The sequence below is a fragment of the Helianthus annuus genome, chromosome 11, assembly GCF_002127325.2.
Source record: "Helianthus annuus cultivar XRQ/B chromosome 11, HanXRQr2.0-SUNRISE, whole genome shotgun sequence".
Lineage (NCBI taxonomy): Eukaryota > Viridiplantae > Streptophyta > Magnoliopsida > Asterales > Asteraceae > Helianthus > Helianthus annuus.
The window spans coordinates 49,563,323-49,584,941 of NC_035443.2; the positions used below are offsets into that span (position 1 = coordinate 49,563,323).

The 21,619-nt window shown below is 36.3% G+C and overlaps 4 protein-coding genes across 7 annotated transcripts; all 4 read left to right on the plus strand.

Moving 5' to 3' along the window:
* The first annotated feature begins 4,400 nt into the window (after positions 1 to 4,400).
* Positions 4,401 to 6,366, plus strand: LOC110890216 (serine/threonine-protein phosphatase 7 long form homolog). The gene has a single exon (XM_022137808.1). The coding sequence runs from the start codon at positions 4,593 to 4,595 to the stop codon at positions 6,213 to 6,215; it is 1,623 nt and encodes a 540-aa protein (XP_021993500.1). The 5' UTR covers positions 4,401 to 4,592; the 3' UTR covers positions 6,216 to 6,366.
* A 608-nt stretch (positions 6,367 to 6,974) lies between these two features.
* LOC110890217 (F-box/LRR-repeat protein At3g59190) lies at positions 6,975 to 10,543 on the plus strand. Of its 3 annotated transcripts, none has more exons than XM_022137810.2 (4): positions 6,975 to 7,129; positions 7,917 to 8,861; positions 8,952 to 9,107; positions 10,149 to 10,543. In XM_022137810.2, the coding sequence occupies exons 2-4, from the start codon at positions 7,923 to 7,925 to the stop codon at positions 10,431 to 10,433; spliced, it is 1,380 nt and encodes a 459-aa protein (XP_021993502.1). In that variant the 5' UTR covers positions 6,975 to 7,129; positions 7,917 to 7,922; the 3' UTR covers positions 10,434 to 10,543. The 3 variants fall into 3 exon arrangements, with proteins under 3 accessions (XP_021993502.1, XP_021993503.1, XP_021993501.1); XM_022137811.2 differs by having other exon boundaries at positions 7,917 to 8,840; XM_022137809.2 differs by having other exon boundaries at positions 6,982 to 7,129; positions 7,910 to 8,861.
* A 4,403-nt stretch (positions 10,544 to 14,946) lies between these two features.
* On the plus strand, positions 14,947 to 18,667 carry LOC110890215. The gene is made up of 9 exons (XM_022137807.2): positions 14,947 to 15,099; positions 15,837 to 15,988; positions 16,061 to 16,173; positions 16,252 to 16,330; positions 16,407 to 16,435; positions 16,951 to 17,044; positions 17,116 to 17,205; positions 17,295 to 17,484; positions 18,055 to 18,667. Exons 1-9 carry the CDS (start codon positions 15,078 to 15,080, stop codon positions 18,432 to 18,434), a joined length of 1,149 nt encoding a protein of 382 aa, XP_021993499.1. The 5' UTR covers positions 14,947 to 15,077; the 3' UTR covers positions 18,435 to 18,667.
* Positions 18,668 to 19,640: 973 nt separating this feature from the next.
* LOC110890214 lies at positions 19,641 to 20,893 on the plus strand. Of its 2 annotated transcripts, none has more exons than XM_022137806.2 (2): positions 19,641 to 19,847; positions 20,136 to 20,893. In XM_022137806.2, exon 2 carries the CDS (start codon positions 20,144 to 20,146, stop codon positions 20,633 to 20,635), a length of 492 nt encoding a protein of 163 aa, XP_021993498.1. In that variant the 5' UTR covers positions 19,641 to 19,847; positions 20,136 to 20,143; the 3' UTR covers positions 20,636 to 20,893. The 2 variants fall into 2 exon arrangements, with proteins under 2 accessions (XP_021993498.1, XP_021993497.1); XM_022137805.2 differs by having other exon boundaries at positions 19,644 to 19,847; positions 20,121 to 20,893.
* The last annotated feature ends 726 nt before the right edge of the window (positions 20,894 to 21,619 follow it).

Genomic DNA, 21,619 nt, shown 5'->3' on the forward strand with positions numbered 1-21,619 from the left:
ATGTAGTAAGACCCTTTAGCCGATGGCTCCTTGGTTATTGTTCAAAGCCACTCTTCTATCTCCTTGGGAGGAAGAAAGCAGCTTCATTCTCTTCAGTGGCTTGAGGAGGAATATTCACCGGGACTCCTTGCACCACCCTTTGCTGAGGCCCTTGGTGCATGGCATACCATTCGGCCGGAATGATGACCTCGGGTACTACATTCCACGCTCTTTGGGTTATTACGGGAACCAAAGGCGGGGAGGCGAGAAGGTTTAACCTCTGGTGCAGGAGGTTCACTTCTCGCAGACAGCCCTCCAACCCCACCGTCAGATGATTAATACGGTCCACTAGCGCTTCTTCTACTCCCGTCATCTCGTCTATGGCTTCCCTTAAGGCGTAAACGTAGTTTACTAGGGAGTCTTCTGCCGTGGACGACCTTCTCCCATTTCGGTTATTTCTTGAAGATGATCCGCTAGTTCTGCTGGCCATTTTCTGTGGAAGAAACCGAAGATAACTGAATTTTTGCAAAACAGCACCTCGAACACGGCCCCGTGTTCACTGAGCACGGCCCGTGTTCAGTTGTCTGCAGGATTTTTTTGACTAAGGATTCTTGGGTTTTAAATTATTTTCACATCTTTTAACTGTGGTTTAAGCTTATATAATTCAAAGCAAAGTTATAAAATCAACTTTAAACAAGAATCCATAGCAAATAATCTTACAAACTTTTCATAGAAGGTTGGAATCATGGGGTTTCCAAGCTTCCATGGAGGAGATGTTTGAAAAATTTTGAAAGAAGGAGAAATGAACAAAAGTGGAAAGGACAAGATGGTCCTTGGGAACCTTCTTTTAGCACTTACCTAGGATGGTATATGTGAAGATCCCAGGAATCTCTGTCTAGTGAAGTGGTCAAAAATGAGCAGGATTCAAGCTGCATTTAAAGAAAACGACAGCACGCTGGACACGGCCCCGTGTCCGCTGGGCACGGCCTCGTGTGCAGAGAAAATCCTGACACATTTTGTCCGTATTCTGACAAAATCAGTAGAGAGTCTTCTGGGTGGGCACGGGGTCGTGTTGACCGGACACGGCCCCGTGTTGGGAGGCTGTTTTATGGAGTTCTGTTGCTCCTAAGGATTTTATTTATATCGGGTGGTTCTTGATTTGTTGGAACAACCCCAAAGTGCCTAAGATACCTTAATTGTCCTATACTAAGGCGAGAACGCAAGAGGTTATCGGTGAGGGTAATTTCTATTTTCATTCTAGGTGGACAAGTCCAACCCTTTCCCGGGCTCTCGTTAAAGAAGGTGTATGCCGAATCGCTCAGGTCTATGTATGCATCGAACGAAGTAGATGGAGAGTCCTTCACGGCACAATCGGCACAGGGACGACTATCGTCCAAGTCTTTTCTAGGTATGAAGGTATTTTCGGGAGCAACGAGGTTGTCGGAATGCGGTTCCAACATTTCCTAATGGTCATCGTCTTGGGGCGGATCAATAAAATCCTTCCTAAGTTCCTTTGACCAATTTAGAATTAGTTCTTCTAGTTGAAATAACTCGTCAAGGAGCATTTCCCCTAGAATATCTGGCCGGGCGCATTCGAGGGAGAGATAGTGCTCATTTTTACTTTCGCCCCTCTTAAGGTTATAAGGAATCGGTGGGTCTATATAGTGGGGCCTATAATTTAGAAAATAACATTTTAATTCTTCATGTTCGTCTCCACATAATCGACACCACGTACCGTAAGAGTTCCGAAAGTAAAAAGAATTACTATCACTCATGTTTGTGTCAGAAATTACCAACCGCCGGGATCTAACGGTTCTGTTTTCAGTAAGAGAATCTTGGGCACGGGGGCGTATTGAGTGGACACGGCCCCGTGTTCAGCTTACTGTCTGACTTAAAACAGGATTGCCAGTTCCAATGATTGAGCACGGGGGCGTGTTCAGCGGGCACGACCCGTGCTGAGCTCTGCAGAAGCTGAAAAACTAAGAAAAATCCTAAAAATTAAAAAGAAAAATAAAAATATGATTAGGCCGTTGATTCCTAACTTTCTTAAAATCCTTGTGTCCCCGGCAGCGGCGCCAAAAACTTGATGTGTGTTGGTGTGCATATAATTTAGATATATAATTAAGCCTTTTTTACACCTTTAGCCAAGTTTTAAATTTATAAAACACGATATTTACTAACATTAAACACACATATGGGCAAGTGCACCCATCGTGGACGTAGTATAGTGTTGGTAAGATACCGAGGTCGTCCAAGGACACAAGAGCTTTTAATACCGGTTTATCCTCAACGTCTAATCAAATCAAAAAGTGAGAAAAATGTTTTTAAACTAAGAAAATAAAAACTAACTAAATGCTGAAAAATAAAATAAAAATAAAAACAGATAGACAAGATGAATCACTTGGATCCGACTCGTGTATTAGTATAACCTTTGATTATTTTCGCACTTTTGCACTTGTTTAAGAGATTATCTTAGTTATTGTAGTAGGCCCCTCTTTTGAAGGCGACGTTACCCTCAACCCAGTAGTTTGAGTCAGCAAGGATACAATCCTAAAAGGTCGGATTATTGGAAGATAATGAATTAAGTTATTAATGCAAATTATGGTAGGCCCTGCTTTTGGCGGTGACGTTACCCTCGGCTAAGTAGTCTGAGTCAGCAGGGATACAGTCCTAAATAGCCGGGTTATAGTATCAATAGTAGTTAACTTATGAGGGGGTCAAAGAGTTTGGATCCCCGCCATCCAATACCTATGGGCATTGAAGGAGATCCTACTAAATTTGACCCAGGTCCCAAGCAGGACCTCTAAACGCTGAACAAGGGCAAGACCCTTACCAAACCGTTCCCTTAACCCCCGACCAGGTAGCCAACATACCTCCATATAGACCGTGAAGATATGAATGGTGAAAATCTTTTATTTTATATAGACAGTAAAATAATGACAAGACACCACGGACAAACGATAAGGAAAGATCAACTTCAACATAAGCAACTAGTTATTAAAGTCATTAATACAAAACCAAATAAAAAGTGCAAAAGATTAAAAATAAAAAGTATTATACTAAACACTTGTCTTCACCAAGTGATGTAAGAGACTTAGGCAAACATGGCCTTGATTGTCAAGAACTCTTACGATCAATCTTGGATCCCGAGACGACTCACACACTCTACGATGGACAATGGATGATGGTGGTGGATGATGGTGTTATGGTGGTGGTGGGTGGTGGATGAGGTGTGAGAGAGGTGGTGTGTTAAGGGATGAGATGGAATGAAACCAAGCACCCCTATTTATAGGCTGAACAGAAGGCTGGGCACGGCCCCGTGTCCGCTGGACACGCCCCCGTGCCCGTCTGACAGTCTCTCTCCTCATTAATTGTAATTCGCAATTACAATTAATGCGCCTGCTGTACTTTCACCACGCCCCCGTGCTCACTGGACACGGCCTCGTGGTGGGCAATGGAAGCTTCTATAAGTTTGTCTTTTATGCTGCTTCTTGGGCACGGCCCCGTGCTGGCTGAGCATGGGGCGTGTTCAGGCTTCTGTTTTCTCTTCTTTGCTTTGGAGGATGCCGTTGAGGGTCCGGACAGCCTTCTTTTATTCCTTTTCTTGTATTTATGCTAGAATTAGTTGTCTTTTTGCTTCTTTTGTGAATTTGAGCTCATTTCATCCTGAAAATACAAAAGGAAGACAAAAACACTCTTTTTCCAACATTAGTACTTAAAAAGGGTTAGTTTTATGCCTTAATTGATGTGATTTATATGTTGCATTTTACACACATCATAAACCAACATAATTGGTTTACGATTCTTGCCCATAGTTAAAAATTACAGTATTGTCAACGCTTTATTTTTTGGCAAATTATGATTTTACCCTAGCCCAAAATTACAATTTTGCACCCAGTTAAAAATTACAGTATTGCCATTGTTTAAGTTTTTTTTTTAAAGGTGTGTGGGGGAATAGTGCCAGACTGCTACATGACACTCCCCCCATTGGCATGGGTATCTTACGATTTTACCCCTAGTTCAAAATTACGAATTTACTCCTAGTTCAAAATTATGGTATTGCCATCGCTTTAGCTTTTGGTAAATTACGATTTTACCCCAGTCAAAATTACAAATTTGCTCTCAGTTCAAAATTACAGAATTATCATCGTTTTAGATTTTTTAGCAAAACTATAGAGGTGTTTTGTTTTAAATAGTTGACTCTATTTAATTTTTTATTCGTGTCTAGGAGTTGTCTAACATTCACTCATTAGTCCTAATAAAGTACAGTTTATCCCGAGCTCAAAATTATGATTTTGTAATCGTTTTAGTTTTTTTTACTAACAAAACTATATAGTTTTTTTTAATTGGGTGAGAAATATTCGGTCTATCGTCTCGTAACGCAAACATGATATCAACTGAAAATGACTATAGTTACCATTTACCCAATTACCGATAGCTTTCTTTTCCGTTACCAACACACTTCCAAAAGTAACCAAAAGTAATAATTAAGTTTGAAAATAGAGATGAGTGAATTGACATTTGGATAGACACTCGAACTTTGAAATTCAAAGTATTGGGCCGGCGTTTGTCATATCACCACCGTTCCACTCACCCACCACCACCACACAGTGATGGCGAACGAACCACCACTCTCCATCTACCAACAAAAGCTCGACCTCATGGGTTCCACAAACCACCACCACTTCCCCCAAAGACTCGCAACATTCCTAAACCCAGTCGCTAAAACCCTCCATGAACCCGCACCCATCTCCAAACCCACCAAACAACCCAACCCACACTTCAACTTCAAACAATGGAGACACCCACCAGCCAAATGGGCCAAATGGGTCGATCAAATGGCCCGAAAACACAGCACCGTGTGGAAACAATCCGGTATATTCAACCCCATCATGAGTTCCATTTACAAAACCCCTTGTAACCCTAACATCATCTCAACATTGTCACACTTTTGGACCCCACAAACCAACACATTTGTGTTCCCATGGGGTGAAGCCACTCTTACTCTAGAAGATGTTATGATTCTTGGTGGGTTTTCAGTTGTTGGTGATTCTGTTAATGATGGTAGTGTTGCCTTAATCCCGGATTTGGCGGGAAAAGTCGAGAAAATGAACCGGTTCCGGTCGGAGTTAGTTAGAAGTAAGTCGAAAAAGGCTTCGCATTCGAAGTGGATGCAAATGTTTATGACAGACACAAACGAACAGGAACATGAACAAGAACATGTTGGGTTCTTGGCATTGTGGTTGTCTAGGTTTGTTTTCCCTTCGGGTGATCAAGATTCGGTAGGGAAACATGTGATCCCGATTGCGGTGAGACTATCGCAAGGGGTTAAACTGGCTCTCGCGCCTGCGGTTCTTGCGTATATTTATCATAATTTGACAAAGCTGAAAGAACAATGTGTGGACTCGAGTTATTCGAATTTGAAATCGAGTAGTTGTGTTAATCTTTTGGGACCATTTCAGTTGGTTCAGATTTGGGTGTATGAACGGTTTCCAGTTGTAGGACCAAAACGGCCCAATGAGCTTAGGCCCGGTGAGCCAAGATTAGCGCGATGGCATAGTTTGAATTCAAATGCTGGTTTACCGTTGTTTCATTCGCATATGATCAGTCTTGAGAGTTTCATTTGGAGACCGTATGCTGTTGATCTGCAAAACTGGAAGCAGCCGTTATATTACCAAGATTCTGAACAGATTATATCCGATTCGCTGGTCTTAGATGATGATTTACAGTCTTTCATTCGTTTTATAGCGCCTTGTGAGCTTAACGGGCTGGGTTGTAAAGCGGAATATCATCCTCACCGTGTGGCTATGCAATTCGGGTTTGATCAAGACATCCCTGGTGACGATCTCTCTGGTTACGAATTTTGTAAATTTGGGAAGTTTTTTGTTCCATCGAGATCGTTCCAACCCGGGGTTTCAAAGCGGTACTACGATTGGTGGAAGAATGTGGATCGAAAGTGTGTCGAAAACGAGCAAGATTCGTGGTTAGGTGAGAGGGTGAATGCATCAGTGGAATGTGGGAATTTTGAACAAGAAAATTGTGATAAAAAATGTGATTCTGAGTTTGTTGAAGATGAGTTTGATGACATTTTGGTGAGTTTGAAGAAGATATGTAATGCCACCAAGAGGAAGATAGATGCACTCAAAGAGTCATGTGTTGGTGCTCCACAAAGTAAAAAGGAAAAGTTGGGAAGTGGATTAGGGAATGAAGCAAGTGGTGTCATCATAGTTGATTAATATCAAGCTTTTGGAGTAGTAAAAAGACTGATCATATTTAGAGGTTTGAATATGATGTTTTGGTATTGTTATGTAAATTACTAATGTGTAAACTAACTGGTATTCCACTCCTTGGTTGTTCCCTTCTTTGGAATGTTGATTATTGATCTAATCTATATGATGATTAAAGAAAGGCATATTGGATTTAAGATTTAATAATCCACGTAAGCAATTTGACTAATGACACTGCTAACTTTCTCTTTGCAACACTTCAACGGAACAGATGTTTTGGGCAAATGGTAGCTTATTTGTTAGAGTGAGATCGTTCTTAATAACAAAAGTAAAAGGTCGGAATGCGGTTGGTCACATTGCTAGTACGAATTATTACGCCAATGAGCATCCAATTTACCTTAAAAAAAATAAAACATAGTTGTAGACTGTCATAAGTTATAGTGAGGGTCTTTTGATCTAGCTCAGAAATGTTGAATGATTGTAATAGAAAAAGTACACAGACGGTCCACGTGGTGTGTTTAGATTTTGTCGTCGTTTTGATTGTTGGTATGGATGATCTTCTGGACGTTAAGCGCTCTCATGTGTTTACTATTTACACAAAAGGTAATACGACACATGTTGCTCTATACGTGCCGTATAGAGGGGTATTGATCAAGGCAAGTAGGTTCATTTCATTTTGATGATGCCTGTGTAATATTGATGGCTAGATTGAAAAATAATGTTGCTAGTGAAGGGCCATTTTCGTAATTTTCCAATGAAATAAACTCATAAGACCTAGTACCCAAATGGGGAGAGAAGGAAGGTGAAATAAAAGCAGTCCACTCCAATCATTCTCCCCAAACTGAATGACGCTCTCAACCTCCATTATCCGTATGATTCTTCGATAAAACGCAGCAGCAAAATCAGATAATCTCCGATCACAAGTTAGCCTTCTTTCTCTACTTGTATCTTCTTCATAAACATGCGTTGCCATTATTATTTTTAACACATTCTGTAGGAAAATGAAGCATATCTTCTTCGATTATTATATAAGAACCTGTGCTATAATAATAATAATAATTAATCAATCGAGTTCGTACATGAATCCTATTACTGTTCCTGTCTGTTCTCTCCAATTAATTTTGAAAGAATCGAATTGAATCAAACAACAATCAATCTGTTTCTTCCAATTCTACAGATCTAGGGTTTATATTATCTATTCACTATAAATCCTATTATTACTTGTAGTAGTAATTTCGAGAAAACAATCAATTTGTTATTTTTGTTCTATAGTGCTACCTAGGGTTGGGTTTATATTATCTATTGCATACATGAATTTAGGGTGCGTTGATAGCCGAAAGATAAGGGGGTACATGCACTAATCGGCATTTGTCTCAATTGCTGAGTGTTATGTGCCTTATGTCTAAGGCTTGATGCAAAACTACAATCGGCATTTGTTACTTGAAGCAGCCTCTCTATTCCTACGGGGTAGAGGTAAGGCTGTCTACATCTTACCCTCCTCTTCAGACCCTACCTTAGCTTTGCTATTGGTGGGATTTACTGAGTATGATGATGATGGTTGCATACATGAATTTAGGTTAGTTGTTAGGGTTCTATTGTATGTTGTCGATTCCACCTTCACCACATAATTACAATATGCGGTTCAAAGGATTATCTTATATGTAAGTAGCACTAATTAATTTCTTGTATGATAATTTGTTGAGTGTCTAGGAAATCATGAGTGAGAGCAAACGCCACAAGCAACTTGAAATTCAACATACAGATGATATGATTGATTATATCAGCAATCTACCGGATTGTATACTTCATCACATACTATCGTTTTTGCCCACAAAAGAAGTTGTGAAGACCTCCGTATCATCCAAAAGATGGAAGAATATATGGGCTTCGGTTCCAAATCTTGATTTTGATGATACTTTGTTGTATGCAAGTGAGGTGGATTGTCAACATTCATCCGAGTCGACTTCGTTCATGAACTTTGTAGAAAGAATCCTCAGGTTACGAGATGCTTCCGCTATTGAAAAGTTTCGTTTATCATGTCGTGTTTGGTCTAATGCGCCGCAAATAAGTTCATGGATTTCTAGTGCTATTATGCACAATGTCCGGGAGCTTGATCTTTGTATCTTTGCAGAGGACTCATCCGTAATTCCTCAATCTGTGTTCGATTGCAAATCGTTGGTTATCTTGAAAATCGAAATGGATTGTGTAATCGAAATCCCGCCACGTATTTCTTTTCCATTCCTAAAAACTTTACATCTGTCTCTAGTTACTTTCCTGGATGATGATTCTACAGAAAAGCTTCTTACAAGCTGTGTGGCTCTGGAAGAATTGGTTTTGTTGGATTGTGATTGTGGGATCTTGAAGAATTTTACGATTTCTAGTTTGACCTTAAAAAGGTTGACCATAGATGACCTACCAGTTTATGAACCTAATGACTGTAAGATCAAGATTGATGCGAAAAACCTTACGTGTTTGAAGTACATTGGATATTTATCAAATGAGATTTTCTTGAGTAATGTTCCGTCGCTGGTCAAAGCATGCATCCACATTCCTATTTTACATGGGAGACAAAAAGAAGTTGCATGTCGTGCCGTTGATCTACTTAAAGGGCTACGAAATGTTGTGTTTTTGAAGGTATCTAATCGCACTATGGAGGTAATTAGCAAGCTAACATATGACTTTAATGAATAGTCAGAACTAGTTCATACTGATTTTTTGTGGTTGTGATCTCTTTGCTTTTCAAAGGGTCTTATGTATGCAGGTAGCATGTTGGACCGTTTTCCCGTATTTCCAAATTTGACCCATCTAGTCTTGACTATGGAAATTGGGAATTACACTTTCAGAGCACTCATGGATTTGCTCAACTTCTGTCCAACTCTACAATCTATTAATCTCTCTGAGGTAAAGTATTCAATAGGGGTTGACCCGTATAAAAAACGGGTTGACCAGTTAACATGCTATCTAGCAAGATGGGTAGTTTTTAGGGGCGGCAATTCTTAATTCGACCCGAACCTGACACGAAAAAAAAACAGGTTTGGCTCAACTAACATGACCCGTTCGGGTCGACCGGTATTAAAAACAGGTTGGGTTTGGGTTGACCCGTATAAAAAAACGGGTTAACCCGTTTAGGTATTTAGAAAAAAAAAACTTTTATATTTTTGTTTTTGTTTTTTACAGTTTCCATTTTACAGGCTAACCATGTAAAATGGAAACTACAAAAACAAAAATATAAAAGCTTTTTTTTTCTAAATACCTAAATGGGTTAATGGGTCAACCCGTTTTTTATACGGTTCAACCCAAACCTGACCTGTTTTTAATACGGGTCAACCCGGACCTGACTCGTTTTTTAACGGGTCATGTTAGTTGACCCAAACCTGTTTTTTTTTTTCGTGTGGGTTCGGGTCGGGCTTCGAGTCGAATTAAGAATTGCCGCCTCTCCATTTTACATGGTTAGTCATAATAATGTTAGTTGTGGCACATCATATTATTTACTTCTCACAACTCACCATAAAAACATTATTGATAACCTGCTTATAACTCGTCAACATGCATGACTCATAAAAATATGGGTTAAACGGTTCGGGTTGACCCGAATTTATGTGTGTGCGGGTTAGGGTTTAAATTTTTGACACAAATAATAAGTTTATAATATGGGTTGGGTTCGGGTTATACATTTCAACCCATCAACCCGACACAATTGACACCCCTAGCAGGTTGAGTATTCTGTTAAAATGGTTTTGGGTTGAAACGGGTCGAAAATGTCCGGGTTCAGTTTTTTTCTTTTCCTTTTTCAAACACTTTACTGTCCATTAAAAAAAAAGATGATAATTAATTCACTGTAGCAATCTAATCTTTTGATAACAACAAGTCAACAATTTATAAGGTTGTATTTATACGGAAGGATCATGGTATTGATGTATGGTTTTGTAAAACACTGTACAGGGATTTGATCGTTGCATGCGGCTTGGTGAAAATGATTTGATCTGGTTACTGGTACCAATATGCATATCGCATCATCTCAAGGCTTTGACTTTCAAGAACTTTCATGCGGATGATTCAGAAATATGTTTCCTTAAATGTGTTCTGAAGTATGCGCGTGTTTTGGAGAAGATGGATGTCTGGTGGTGTAAAACCGAGCCACGAGATCTAAAGAAGCGAAGAGATGTGAGGAAGGAATTAGAAATTATTGAAAAGAGTTCTGCAGCATGTATAATCAACTTCTCATGAAATGTTTAGAATTTTAATGTCGTTGTTTTTGTATTTTCACAATGCACCCTACAAGAAAGTGTTGGATTTTGTTTGATGTTTTCTACAAGAAAGAGCTCTACTTGATAATATTTGTGAGGTCCTCCATTGTTAATGATTTGCAGGTGTAGCAACATGTACAAAAATGAAGATGAGGTTTCAACACTATGTTTGAATTTTGTTTTTGAGGTTGTTTTTATGATATTGAAACAGTTCAAATTTCAGAAGATTTTTAAGAATGAGTCAGTGAGACGCTGAAGTAATCATCAAATACTTTGATTAAGAAAGATGGTTAGAAAAGTGTCTTATGGATCGCATTTAAATTAGTTATGTATTAAACATAAATCAACTAGGTTAGAACCCCGTGTATTACACGGGTTGAATAAATGTAATTTTATATATTAAATAATAAAAAGTTATATCTTTATGAACCCGTATATTGTACGGGTTAAATAAATGTAATTTTATATATCAAATAATAAAAAATAGTTATATCTTAAAAAACTATGTGTATTACACAGATTAAATAAATGTAATTTTGTATGCTAAATACTAAAAACGTCGTATCTTTAAAAAAACACGTGTATAATCGGGTTGAATAAATCTACCAAATAATAAAAATATTACATCCTTAAAAACCCCGTATGTTACACGTGTTGAATAGATCTAAAAAAGAGTTATATCTTTATCAACCATGTGTATTACACGTATTAAATAAATGTAATTTTGTATATTAAATACTAAAAACGTCATATCTTAAAAAAACCCGTGTATAGTCGGGTTGAAAAAATCTACCAAATAATAAAAAAATTGTATCTTTAAAAAACCCGTGTATTATACGTCTTGAACAAATCTAATTTTACATAGCAAATGATAAAAAATTTATATCTTTAAAAACTTCGTGTATTACACTTGTTATATAAATGTAACTTTGTATAGTAAATAATAAAAAAAGGTTATATTTTTAGAAACCCTGCGTTTTACAAGAGTTGAATAAATATAATTTTGTATACCAATTAATAAAAAAAAAAACTATTTTTTTAATAAGATAGGATAACATTTAATATTAATTTATTATTTATACTAGGGTTAAGACCCGCCCGCGTTGCGGCGCGAGTACATCGTAAACATTGAATGGATTAGTCTAAACGTTACATGATGCATTAACCATATGAAAACACACATTTCGACGTATCCGGTTGAACTCAGTCCTGTGATTGGATCAAACGTAAAGTAAATGGAATTCATATCGAACAATCATAACGTATTATATGTGACCCAACTCATACATAGAAAACGTAACGGGTATGAAAGAAAATATGCAGATGTAATCGAAATGGATTAATTAGAGCTTTCGGGAAAAAGGGAGAAAAAGAAACCATAATTTGACCCCACTCGGTTCGAAAAAAACTTTACGAAACATATATAAAATAAAATGAAAATATATTATATTTGACCTGAATCATTTCCCAAAAAAGTTAACGTCGAAATGTAGAACAACTTGAATTTATATCTAAACGTACATAAAAATATGCACGTAAAAATGGATTCTTTAAACGAAAACGTATTATATTTGACTTGACTCGTCTATAAAAAAAAGTTTACGTCGGAATGTAGAACAAATCATATTTATACATACTCGTACATAAAATATGCACGTAAAAAATAGTTTTTAAGTAAAGGAAGTATAGGGGTAAACCGAAACAATATATTAGTAAAAAAATTAATAGGTTAAAAACGTTCGTAAAACCGTGCTAAGTAGTACCAATGCCACAACGACATCGACTCTCGACGTCGTAAAAAGAAAATAGATAAAATGGTAAAAAATACACTGAACGAAAAGGAGACTAAAATCGTTGAACCACGCACACCCGTTACAGCGTCTTAATGCGAAGAAATTAACCAGAAACGTAAAACGTACAGAATAATAACTTAGTCGATCTGGACCCGCCCGTTGCGGGGAAGTTTTCAAAAGGGAAAAAATGGACGCGTTGCGACGGGTCTGTCAAATATAAAAAAAAAAATAGAGCAAAAGCGTTGAACCTCACATGCACGCTACGATATGTTAACTCGCAAAACTTAGAACGAGACGTAAAACGAAAAACTTATGAAAGAAAATAAGTATGAAGGGGCCAAAGTTGTAAATAATAATGTGTTGTGTTAAATTACAAAAAGATGAAAAAGTTTGAGTTAAAAGTAAAAATTTCAAATGGGTTAAAATGTAAAAGAAAAAACTTTAAGGTTGAAAGTGAAAATTCAAGTTTTTTTTTTGAAAAAGTCCCCAAACATGGGGTACAAGTCATGATGCACAAAAAACTTGCTAATTTATATATGGAATAATATTTAATATAAGATAAGTAGGAAAGAGAGGTACTTGTTTTAAATATTATATCAAATTAATAATTTAGATTGGAGGATAATATTTTATTAAAGTATGATAAGATTTAATATTAATTTATTATTTATTTATTTAGTTAATATAAGATAAGTATAGATTTGAGAATACCTCCTATGAATAATACGTGTCCAAAACTTGGTTTCTTTTATTATAGTAGATAGATGTGTTAATTATGAATTAAAAAAAATATTTACATAATAATAATCTCAAACTTCGATTAATATCTTGCGTGTTTGGGATTTCCTTATAACTTATCTCTTTCTTTTTTGAATGATGGAACTTCTATGTATTAATATAAAAACTGGGCTAACAAGAAACTTGAACATGAAGTTACAAAATTACATCAAGAATATTTAAATCAATCCATCTAGACCAGTTAATATTACAAAATTGTAATCTACTCGTGATCCAAAGATAAGAGTTTTATTTTTCTTTGACTATATACGCTGTTTTATTAAAGTGCACTTGATTGTTCACCTTGTTTCTGGATCTCCTAAACCTTGCACTTTGAAATAAACGGTTCATTCTAAGAAACTTGGAACTATTATTTCATTCCCAACCAATAAGATAAGTTGTTTTGCTGTTGGATTAGCAAACCTAGACACTTAAAAACTGTTTTATCTGCTTAATTAAGACGTGGTAAACAGATACGCTATTTAAAATTGGTGCTAAACACCCCCTTGGGAACATTTTCGACCTGTTTATTTTTAGCTATTTTTTTAAATTTAACTTGCGTAAGATAAAATATAATCGAAAGAGTAAATTACAATTTTGGCCCCTGTGGTTATATGACTTTTACCCTATTAGCCCAAAAAAAAATCTTTTGTCATATGAGCTCATAAGTCTTTTTCCTAACCCTTTGACCCCCGTCACTAACTCCATCTATTTTCAACAACTACAAACATAAGTGTCGGCGTGTTGGCGGAAATAGGTGAGGCTCTTTATTGGGCTAAATGGGCGACAAAGGAATAGTGCCAGGCAGCTGCCTGACACTCCTCTATTGGCCTAACAAATTTACGATTTTATCTCGCTTTAAAATTACGATTTTGCCATCAGTTCAAAATTATGTTTTTACCCTCACTTAAAAATAAATTTACGCTTATGCTCCCAGCTAAATATTTCAATTTTACCCCCAGTTAAAGTTTACGATTTTGCCCCGTTTCAATTTACAGTTTTGCCATTAGTTTTTCCCTTAAAATTACGATTTTCCCATCAGTTCAAAATTATGTTTTTACCCCTACTTAAAAATAAATTTACGCTTTTACTCCTAGCTAAAAATTCCAATTTTGCCCTCAGTTCAAAATTACGATTTTCCCCGTATAAATTTATAATTTTGCCATTAGTTTTTTTTCTCACAGCCAAGTTACGATTTTGCCGTCAACTTAAATTTACATTTTGCCCATTGTTTTTGTTTGTTTTCCTGGTGAAATTACAATTTTACCCCCAGTGTAAAATTACAGTCGTGCCGGCAGCTTCCTGGCACTCCCCCGTTGGTCCATTTAATTTACGATTTATCCCCAAATTAAAATTATGATTTCGCTCTCAGTTAAAAATTACGTTTTTCCCATCGTTTGAGTTTTTTTAGCAAAACTATAAAGGTTTTTTGTTTTAATTGGTTTACTCGATTTAATTTTTTTTCGTGTCAAGGAGCTGCCTAACATTGGCTCATTAGTCCTGAAAAATTACAGTTTTACCCTGAGCCCAAAATTACGATCTTATCATCGTTTTTGTTTTTTTTTTTCTAGCAAAATTATAGTAGTCTTTTTTTAATGAGTTAATTACTGTTTTCGTTCCTGTGGTTTGTTACAAATCACTATTTCAGTCCATTAGTTTAAAAATTGCGATTCCAGTCCCTCTGGTTTCACTTTCGTAACCATTTCAATCCATTTATTCTGTAAGTACAGAGACTGAAATGGTTACGAGGTGGACTAAAATGGTTACGAAAGTAAAACCACAGGGACTGAAATTGCAATTTTTAAACTAATGGACTGAAAGAGTGATTTTTGACAAACAACAGGGACGAAAACAGTAATTAACACTTTTTTAATTGATTGAGAATTATGGTTAAAAACTAGTCATGTGCCATTAAGGGTATTTATGTCAATTCACCACACACCCCAAACCAAACCCTAGAGATAGATATCAGACGGAGAGAGATACGGTGGGAACGGGTGGTGGTTTGGTGGTGCTACGGTAGCGTCGAAGCGTAGTCGTCACCTCCTTCTCATATGACTCCTGATTTCGACAAAGGTATTTCCATCAAATTCTTCATCTTCTTATTCTGTCAATTACTGCAGATCCATCAAAAGAATCAACTTTCTGCGTTTTACTTAAAATAAGCTTTCATATTTCAGGTTATACATTGTAACGTGATTCAGTTTCTTTTTGTATTGTAAAAGTTGGGTCTGATATTATGTTGTTGGATTTATTGATTTTTCTGTGATATCTGTAGTCGAATGCATCTGATCCTCAAATTTCTTATACAATATGGATGAAGGAGGGGACCATTAGTGAAGGGAATTAGGGTTTGGGGTGCCTAATTGAAGAAGATGAAGATAGGATCCAGGCTAGGGGTTTTTTTGTTTAAGGATTTATTAGTGGTAGGATGAATTGACATAAATGCCCCTCATGTGAGGGGCACATGACTAATTTTTAACCAAGTAAATGGATGGGGTTAGTGATAAGGGCTAAAAGGATTAGAAAAAAAGACTTTGGGGGTTCAGATGACAAAAGATTATTTTTTGGGCTAATAGGGTAAAAGTGGTATAACCACAGGGGCCAAAACCGTAATTTACTTTATTGTGAAATGTGGAATAATCATGTTTGTGAATGAAACTTTTATTATGGTTGTTCATATTTCTAGTGTGATTCGAGCTGTTTTTCTTGACATTTAACGTGAAAATGATAAGAATTCAAAAGCTCATAAATTAATGCCGTTATTGTAATTAAATTTCGTTTCGTTTTGTTGCTAAAATGTCATTTAATAGTTGAGGATATGGATGCTCAAGCTGAAACGATCGAGTCACGACTACAATCTTTCCTCGGTCAACTTAAGTCAGAGCTAGGCGTTCTTGATAGAATCATCCACAAAAATAAAAACCAACATCGCAGAAGCTCATACTTCCAATACTTGTTGAAGGTGTTAGCTATTATTCCTTAACCATGGTTAGTTATATTTATAGTTTATGTAACCAGTTTTATTCTAATGTAGGTAAGGCGAGACTGTAAGCTTCTTCAATCCACTAACTTGTTGGAACTTGTTAATTCCTCTTTTATCGTCATCAACGGGAATCGGCCTAGGCAAAAGGTTCAACTCTTGGAAAGGTATCTTTTATAACAATTTTATATACCGCAAATCCGCAATAGTGTTGACTTGAAGTTGACCTTATTTATGTTTCACAGTTTGAAAAGAAGAAAATTTGATGGTGGAAAACATAATTTTCTGGCGCGACTTCTGGGTGCTGCACGTCTGCTTTCACAGGTGATTCGTACGGTTTCAGACATCCCAAGAATTTTATTTTCCAGAATGTAGTTTTAATTTCAAACTTTTTCCTCAGATGGCGGAGCCAATGCTGAAGGCAGCTATGTATCCTTCATTTTCTAATATGCATATTGTTTTGTTTTTTTTTTTTTTTTGAGAAATGCCATTTTCTTCCCTTAGGTTTGGTCAGTTTTGCGACTTTCGTCCAAAGGTTTGTTTTTTCGCATCTGGATCCAAAAGGGTTGAAATCTTGCCATTTCCATCCAGCTCGTTAACTCCATCCATTTTTCTCCATTAAGTCGGGGGTATTTTCGTTTTTTTTGTTAACTTAATTCGGTCTTTTTCAGTGGTATTTGGTCTATTTATATAAAGGGGGAAAGACCGAATTGCCCTTTAAGTTAACAAAATAGACGAAAATACCCCTGACTTTACTGATAAAAATGGATGGAGTTGACGAGCGGGATGAAATGGCAAGATTTTAAACCTTTTGGATCCAGATGCGGAAAAACAAACCTTTGGACGAAACTGGCCAAACCTCAGGTACGAAAATGGCATTTTACTCTTTGGATTTTAATTACTCTGGTCACATTTTTCTTGTTCATCTCCTTGACTTTGCACAGAGAGTTATCTACTTTGCTTGCTCGATCTTTTTTTACGGGATTTTCTACGGCTCTGTTGGCTCTGCTTGCACGCCTTCGAGTTTTGACTCAGCAAGTAAGCACTGCATCAGTATCATCGTGATAATCTTGTACCACTTCTATGCCTAATTTCATATCTTCGAACAGATACTACTCGACGTTGTTGCAGCATTCAACATGGTTTCCTCCTTATCTCGAAAGCGACAATCCATCAAACTTAACCAAGAAGGAATTGAGGCATTTCACATTTTCACTCCTCTATTAATATGTTCATTTATAATATTAACATATCTTTGTAACTATCCTTTTGTGTGAATGACTTTCAGGTCTATAGAGAATACTACCCAACAAATGAGCAAGTTGTCTATTTGGAATGTGTATGGGAGACTGACAAATTCGTTTTACTCGAGACAATGATCGAAGCCGAGAACACAAATTCCGAGACAGTAAACGATGGTGTCGTATGTCAAGGTTCATCTATAGTAGAGTATGAAAGTATTGAAACCACTCTTGGCGGTAAGGTTATCTGTTCCTTACAAATATTGCAATTGTGTAGGGGTGAGTAGGAAAATCAAATAACCAAACCGATTATGAAACCGACGGTTTGGTTATGATTTTTTGATAACCGGTTTTTATGTTCGGTTATGGTTATATGTGAATAGATAACCGAATTGATCCGGCAATAAAAAACCTTCACATTTTCTATAAATAACATGTATACGTCGAAACAAGTTTATAATTTTTTATCGAATAACATATTAGTGGTTTTTTAATCATTGGATTAATTAATTGAAATTAGTTTGAATCCATTAGCCATCCACGTCCACAGTTGGCAGTTAACCGAATTAACCGAACCATCTTTTTCAATAACCGAATTAACCCAATCATCTTTTCCAGGAACTGAATTAACTGAAACATTTATACGAAAGTCCGAAACTGACCGGTTATGAAAATCTGAAGATTGAAACATTGGTTGTTTGTTCGGTTTTAGCCAATAACCGAACCAACTAGACCCATGCTCACCCCTAATCGTGAGTGATGTAAAACTGTTAATAAACCCGACGTTATACCTTTTTTTTGTTCTAGTCAATAAACCGGCGGATGCAACTATGGACGAAACTTGTGAAGATGACCCTGCTACCATGAGGACCGATAATGTTTCTTCAACCGACGGTCTTAGTAATGATTGTAAACAAGTTGAAGAAGCGGAAGACATGAAAGATCAATCAGGTGTTCTAGAACCTTCCATAAAGAACCCAGAACAGGAACAGATTACATGTTCAAGTTTTCCGGCAGATCAAGATTTACCCAAACTTAAACCCAAGAAAGTGGCATTTATATCAGTGAAGAAGCCAGATGCTTCAAATGCCAATGACACAGGGCTTCTTAATAAGTTAAGTGATAGTAGTAGGGGTAATGGGGATAAAGGAGATTCATTTTTTAGTTTGCTCACTGGGGGAATCTAGAAGAATAATTTTATTTTTTTGGCAGTTGAGGTAGTTGTATGGGGGTTTTTTGTTTCATACATAGATGTTTTAGGTAAAGAAAATCCTCTTAGTTTTTGCTCCAGTAACTATAAGGTTTTGTATTGGTGATCCTATACGCATTGAATGTGTTGACTATGGTAATCGTATAACATGTAGTTAAATGTGACACACGACGGTTATGTTTTCGCATAACCGTCTCTTTTTTTTCTCTCTCTCTATATATATTTGGTTAACACCATCTACAAGTGGTTATGCAATTTTGTGACATTTTATAAATTACATATCCCATATGAGTTATTTGTACCAAGGACATAGATTCACATCCACTTTAGGTGGACTTTGTGTGTGATTGTGACTTTGCATGTCTTTATGTTGTGTATTATGTTGTATTTGTTTCTAGGTTTGCTATGTTGCTCGTTCACCATTCCTTTTGTTATCGGTAGCTTTATAATTACATATTTAGCTTATAATTACATATTTAGTTTACTTGTTTGTCTACTATTTGTTTGGAGCTGAGGTTTTTTCTGGAAGTAGTCTCTCTGTCCCTAGACTCTAGAGATGAGATGTAATGAGTAAGGTTGTATTACATAGCAATGGTCCACCCCTTGAGTTAGGGCATGTTAGTTAATAACTTCTTATGTAGTTTTTCAACACTTATGATATCTTCAGGTGTAGATTTGATAAAGACATAAAGTGAGTCAAATATTGAGTTTAATGATAATTTAACTTTGATTAAACCATTATTCGAATATTGCAATTGGTTTGCACGAAAACACCTCATATATACGTTATGTAAACAAAATAAAAATGACAAGCAACGCAGTTGATCTATGGTTTATCCTACCGCGGGTTGACCATGGCCCTACTAACCTCATGCCTTAGCTAATTTTATGACAAGTATTTAAAGCTCTATAATAAGTGGTTGTTCTTGTCTAGTTGTCTACATGACTAGTTTTGTTCAAACAGTCCAACAAGTATATTGAATCCACCCTAAATGGGGCAAACAGTACACTCCTATTTTGTATTTTAACAGTCACATACAAAAAAAAAAATAATAATAATAATAATAAACTTTTTCATAATTATATTTTCTATATCAAGACTTGGAGAGTGATAGCATTAAATAATATTATACTACCAAGTGCATTATTAAATGATAATTTGAATAGCTCCAGTAGTCAATGAAAGCAACAGGAAGGAAAGATGGAACACAAACACTTAAAAAAATATTTAAAAATTGGGTTTTTGGTTATCTGTCTGTGACTTCCAATGTATATACACTATTTAATACCGGATCTTGTCTAGTCTTCCTTTCACACTGCTCTCACTATCAATCTTTCTTCTTCAGTTCATCATCCTTAAATCTGGAAACATAATCCTGTGCAACTGTGGGTAAGCCTTCTTAATCTCATACAGTTAGTGTTCTCTTGTTAAAACATGTTTTGTTGTTCATTGTCTTTTTCATGTTCTGTTTAACTATGAAGTGCCATTTATCACTAACAGATTGATTTGTTAATAAATTTGTAATGGATCTGATTGAGGTTTTATAAAGAGAATTGTTATGTTACCTGCTTGCTTATTGTTTAAGTTGATAGATTTCATATAATTTTGACTGTTGGCCTTTTTAACATGTTTAATGTTTATCATGTGTGGAATCTTTTAAAGGGGAATTTGATATAGGATTAATCATGGTTGAGGGTCAGACACTGGAAGCCATCAAGGGTGGTGGTGGGTCCATAAAAGTTGGAACCACTGGCACCATCAATGCTTTGATGTCAAGGGAACTGCAGTCTGTTAAAGTTCAATCTCCAACCGCGGTCCCGTTGCCTAACGAAGTTGCAACGGGTACGACTTCAAAGGCGAAAGTACGAGCGGATGAAGCAAGCACTAGCAGCGGTAACACAACGAGTGGTAAACATAGTACTGTTGATCAGAAAACTAAGCATCAGCATGCTAGGAGAGATAGCAAGAATCCGTTTCTTCGGTCCGATAGTGGGTCTGTGGATGGAAATGGAAATGGAAGTAATGATGGAAGAAAGAGTGACAAAAAGGGATCTTGCTTGGTTGAAATAGTTGATGTGAAATGTGGAGTTCCTGATAAAACGTGGGCGAATCCGATAACGTCTCGGTTGAAGAAACTCACTTTCTCGAAGCTTTCTGATGCCAACAGCGTTAAGTAAAAGAGAAACGATTCTGAGAGAGTGTATAATTACACGGATGACGAAAGTTACGCCTTTTAAATGTGATTTGTTTAGTTTGGGAATATGGGCGGAACTAGACGTGGGTTCAGGTTTATGACCATTTGGTCGATTGAATTATCGATTAATAAGGGTATCTAATGTCGTTACTTTCTTATATTTTAACCGTTTAAATTGTCAGATAAAGGGTTTTTGTTGACTCCTTAATTTTCCTTAATTTTATCCACTAACTTTTAAATATCTTTGTGTGGAAGCAAATGATTGTGTGGATATGAAAACATGTCATGTGGAGATGTGAACATGTTTTGTCCATCATGAGTTGATGAATGATGAGTGATTGACAATTGAGAGTGGTGTTTTTTGCTTATGGTCAAATTGGTAGTTATCCCATTTGTCCTTTTGGGTAGTGATGTGGGAAATTACAGTCTTGTCCTTTTTAATCTTTGACCAAATTTGACTACTTTAAAACCTGTCATCATAGTTGATAGTTGATAGAATAAATTAGTTTTTGAGTACTTATGTTTTAGTGATTTTAACTATTTGAGTCCAAAATCAAAATGTTTAACGCCCTGAGTCCTTAGACACTTTTTTTATAACCATTTGAGTCTTTTTGAGTTCAATTTAACCTTTTGAGTCCAATTTTATTAACAAAATTGGACTCAAACCGTTATAAAATGAACAAAATTGGACTCAAAACGTTATAAAATAAATGGCTAGGGACTTAGGGCGTTAAACTTTTTGATTTTGGACTCAAGTGATTAAAACCACTAAAACACAGGGACTCAAAAATTAATTTACTCTAGTTGATATGTCCCTTCTTCTATGGCTCATATGAAAGATTTAACTATGTATCAACCCATTTAACCAAACTTCTAGTCACCAAAAACAAAAAACAAAAAAAAAACCCCACATATCTGGTGTGGAAAGTATACCAATCTTAAACAATGTAAAACATTGTTATACACA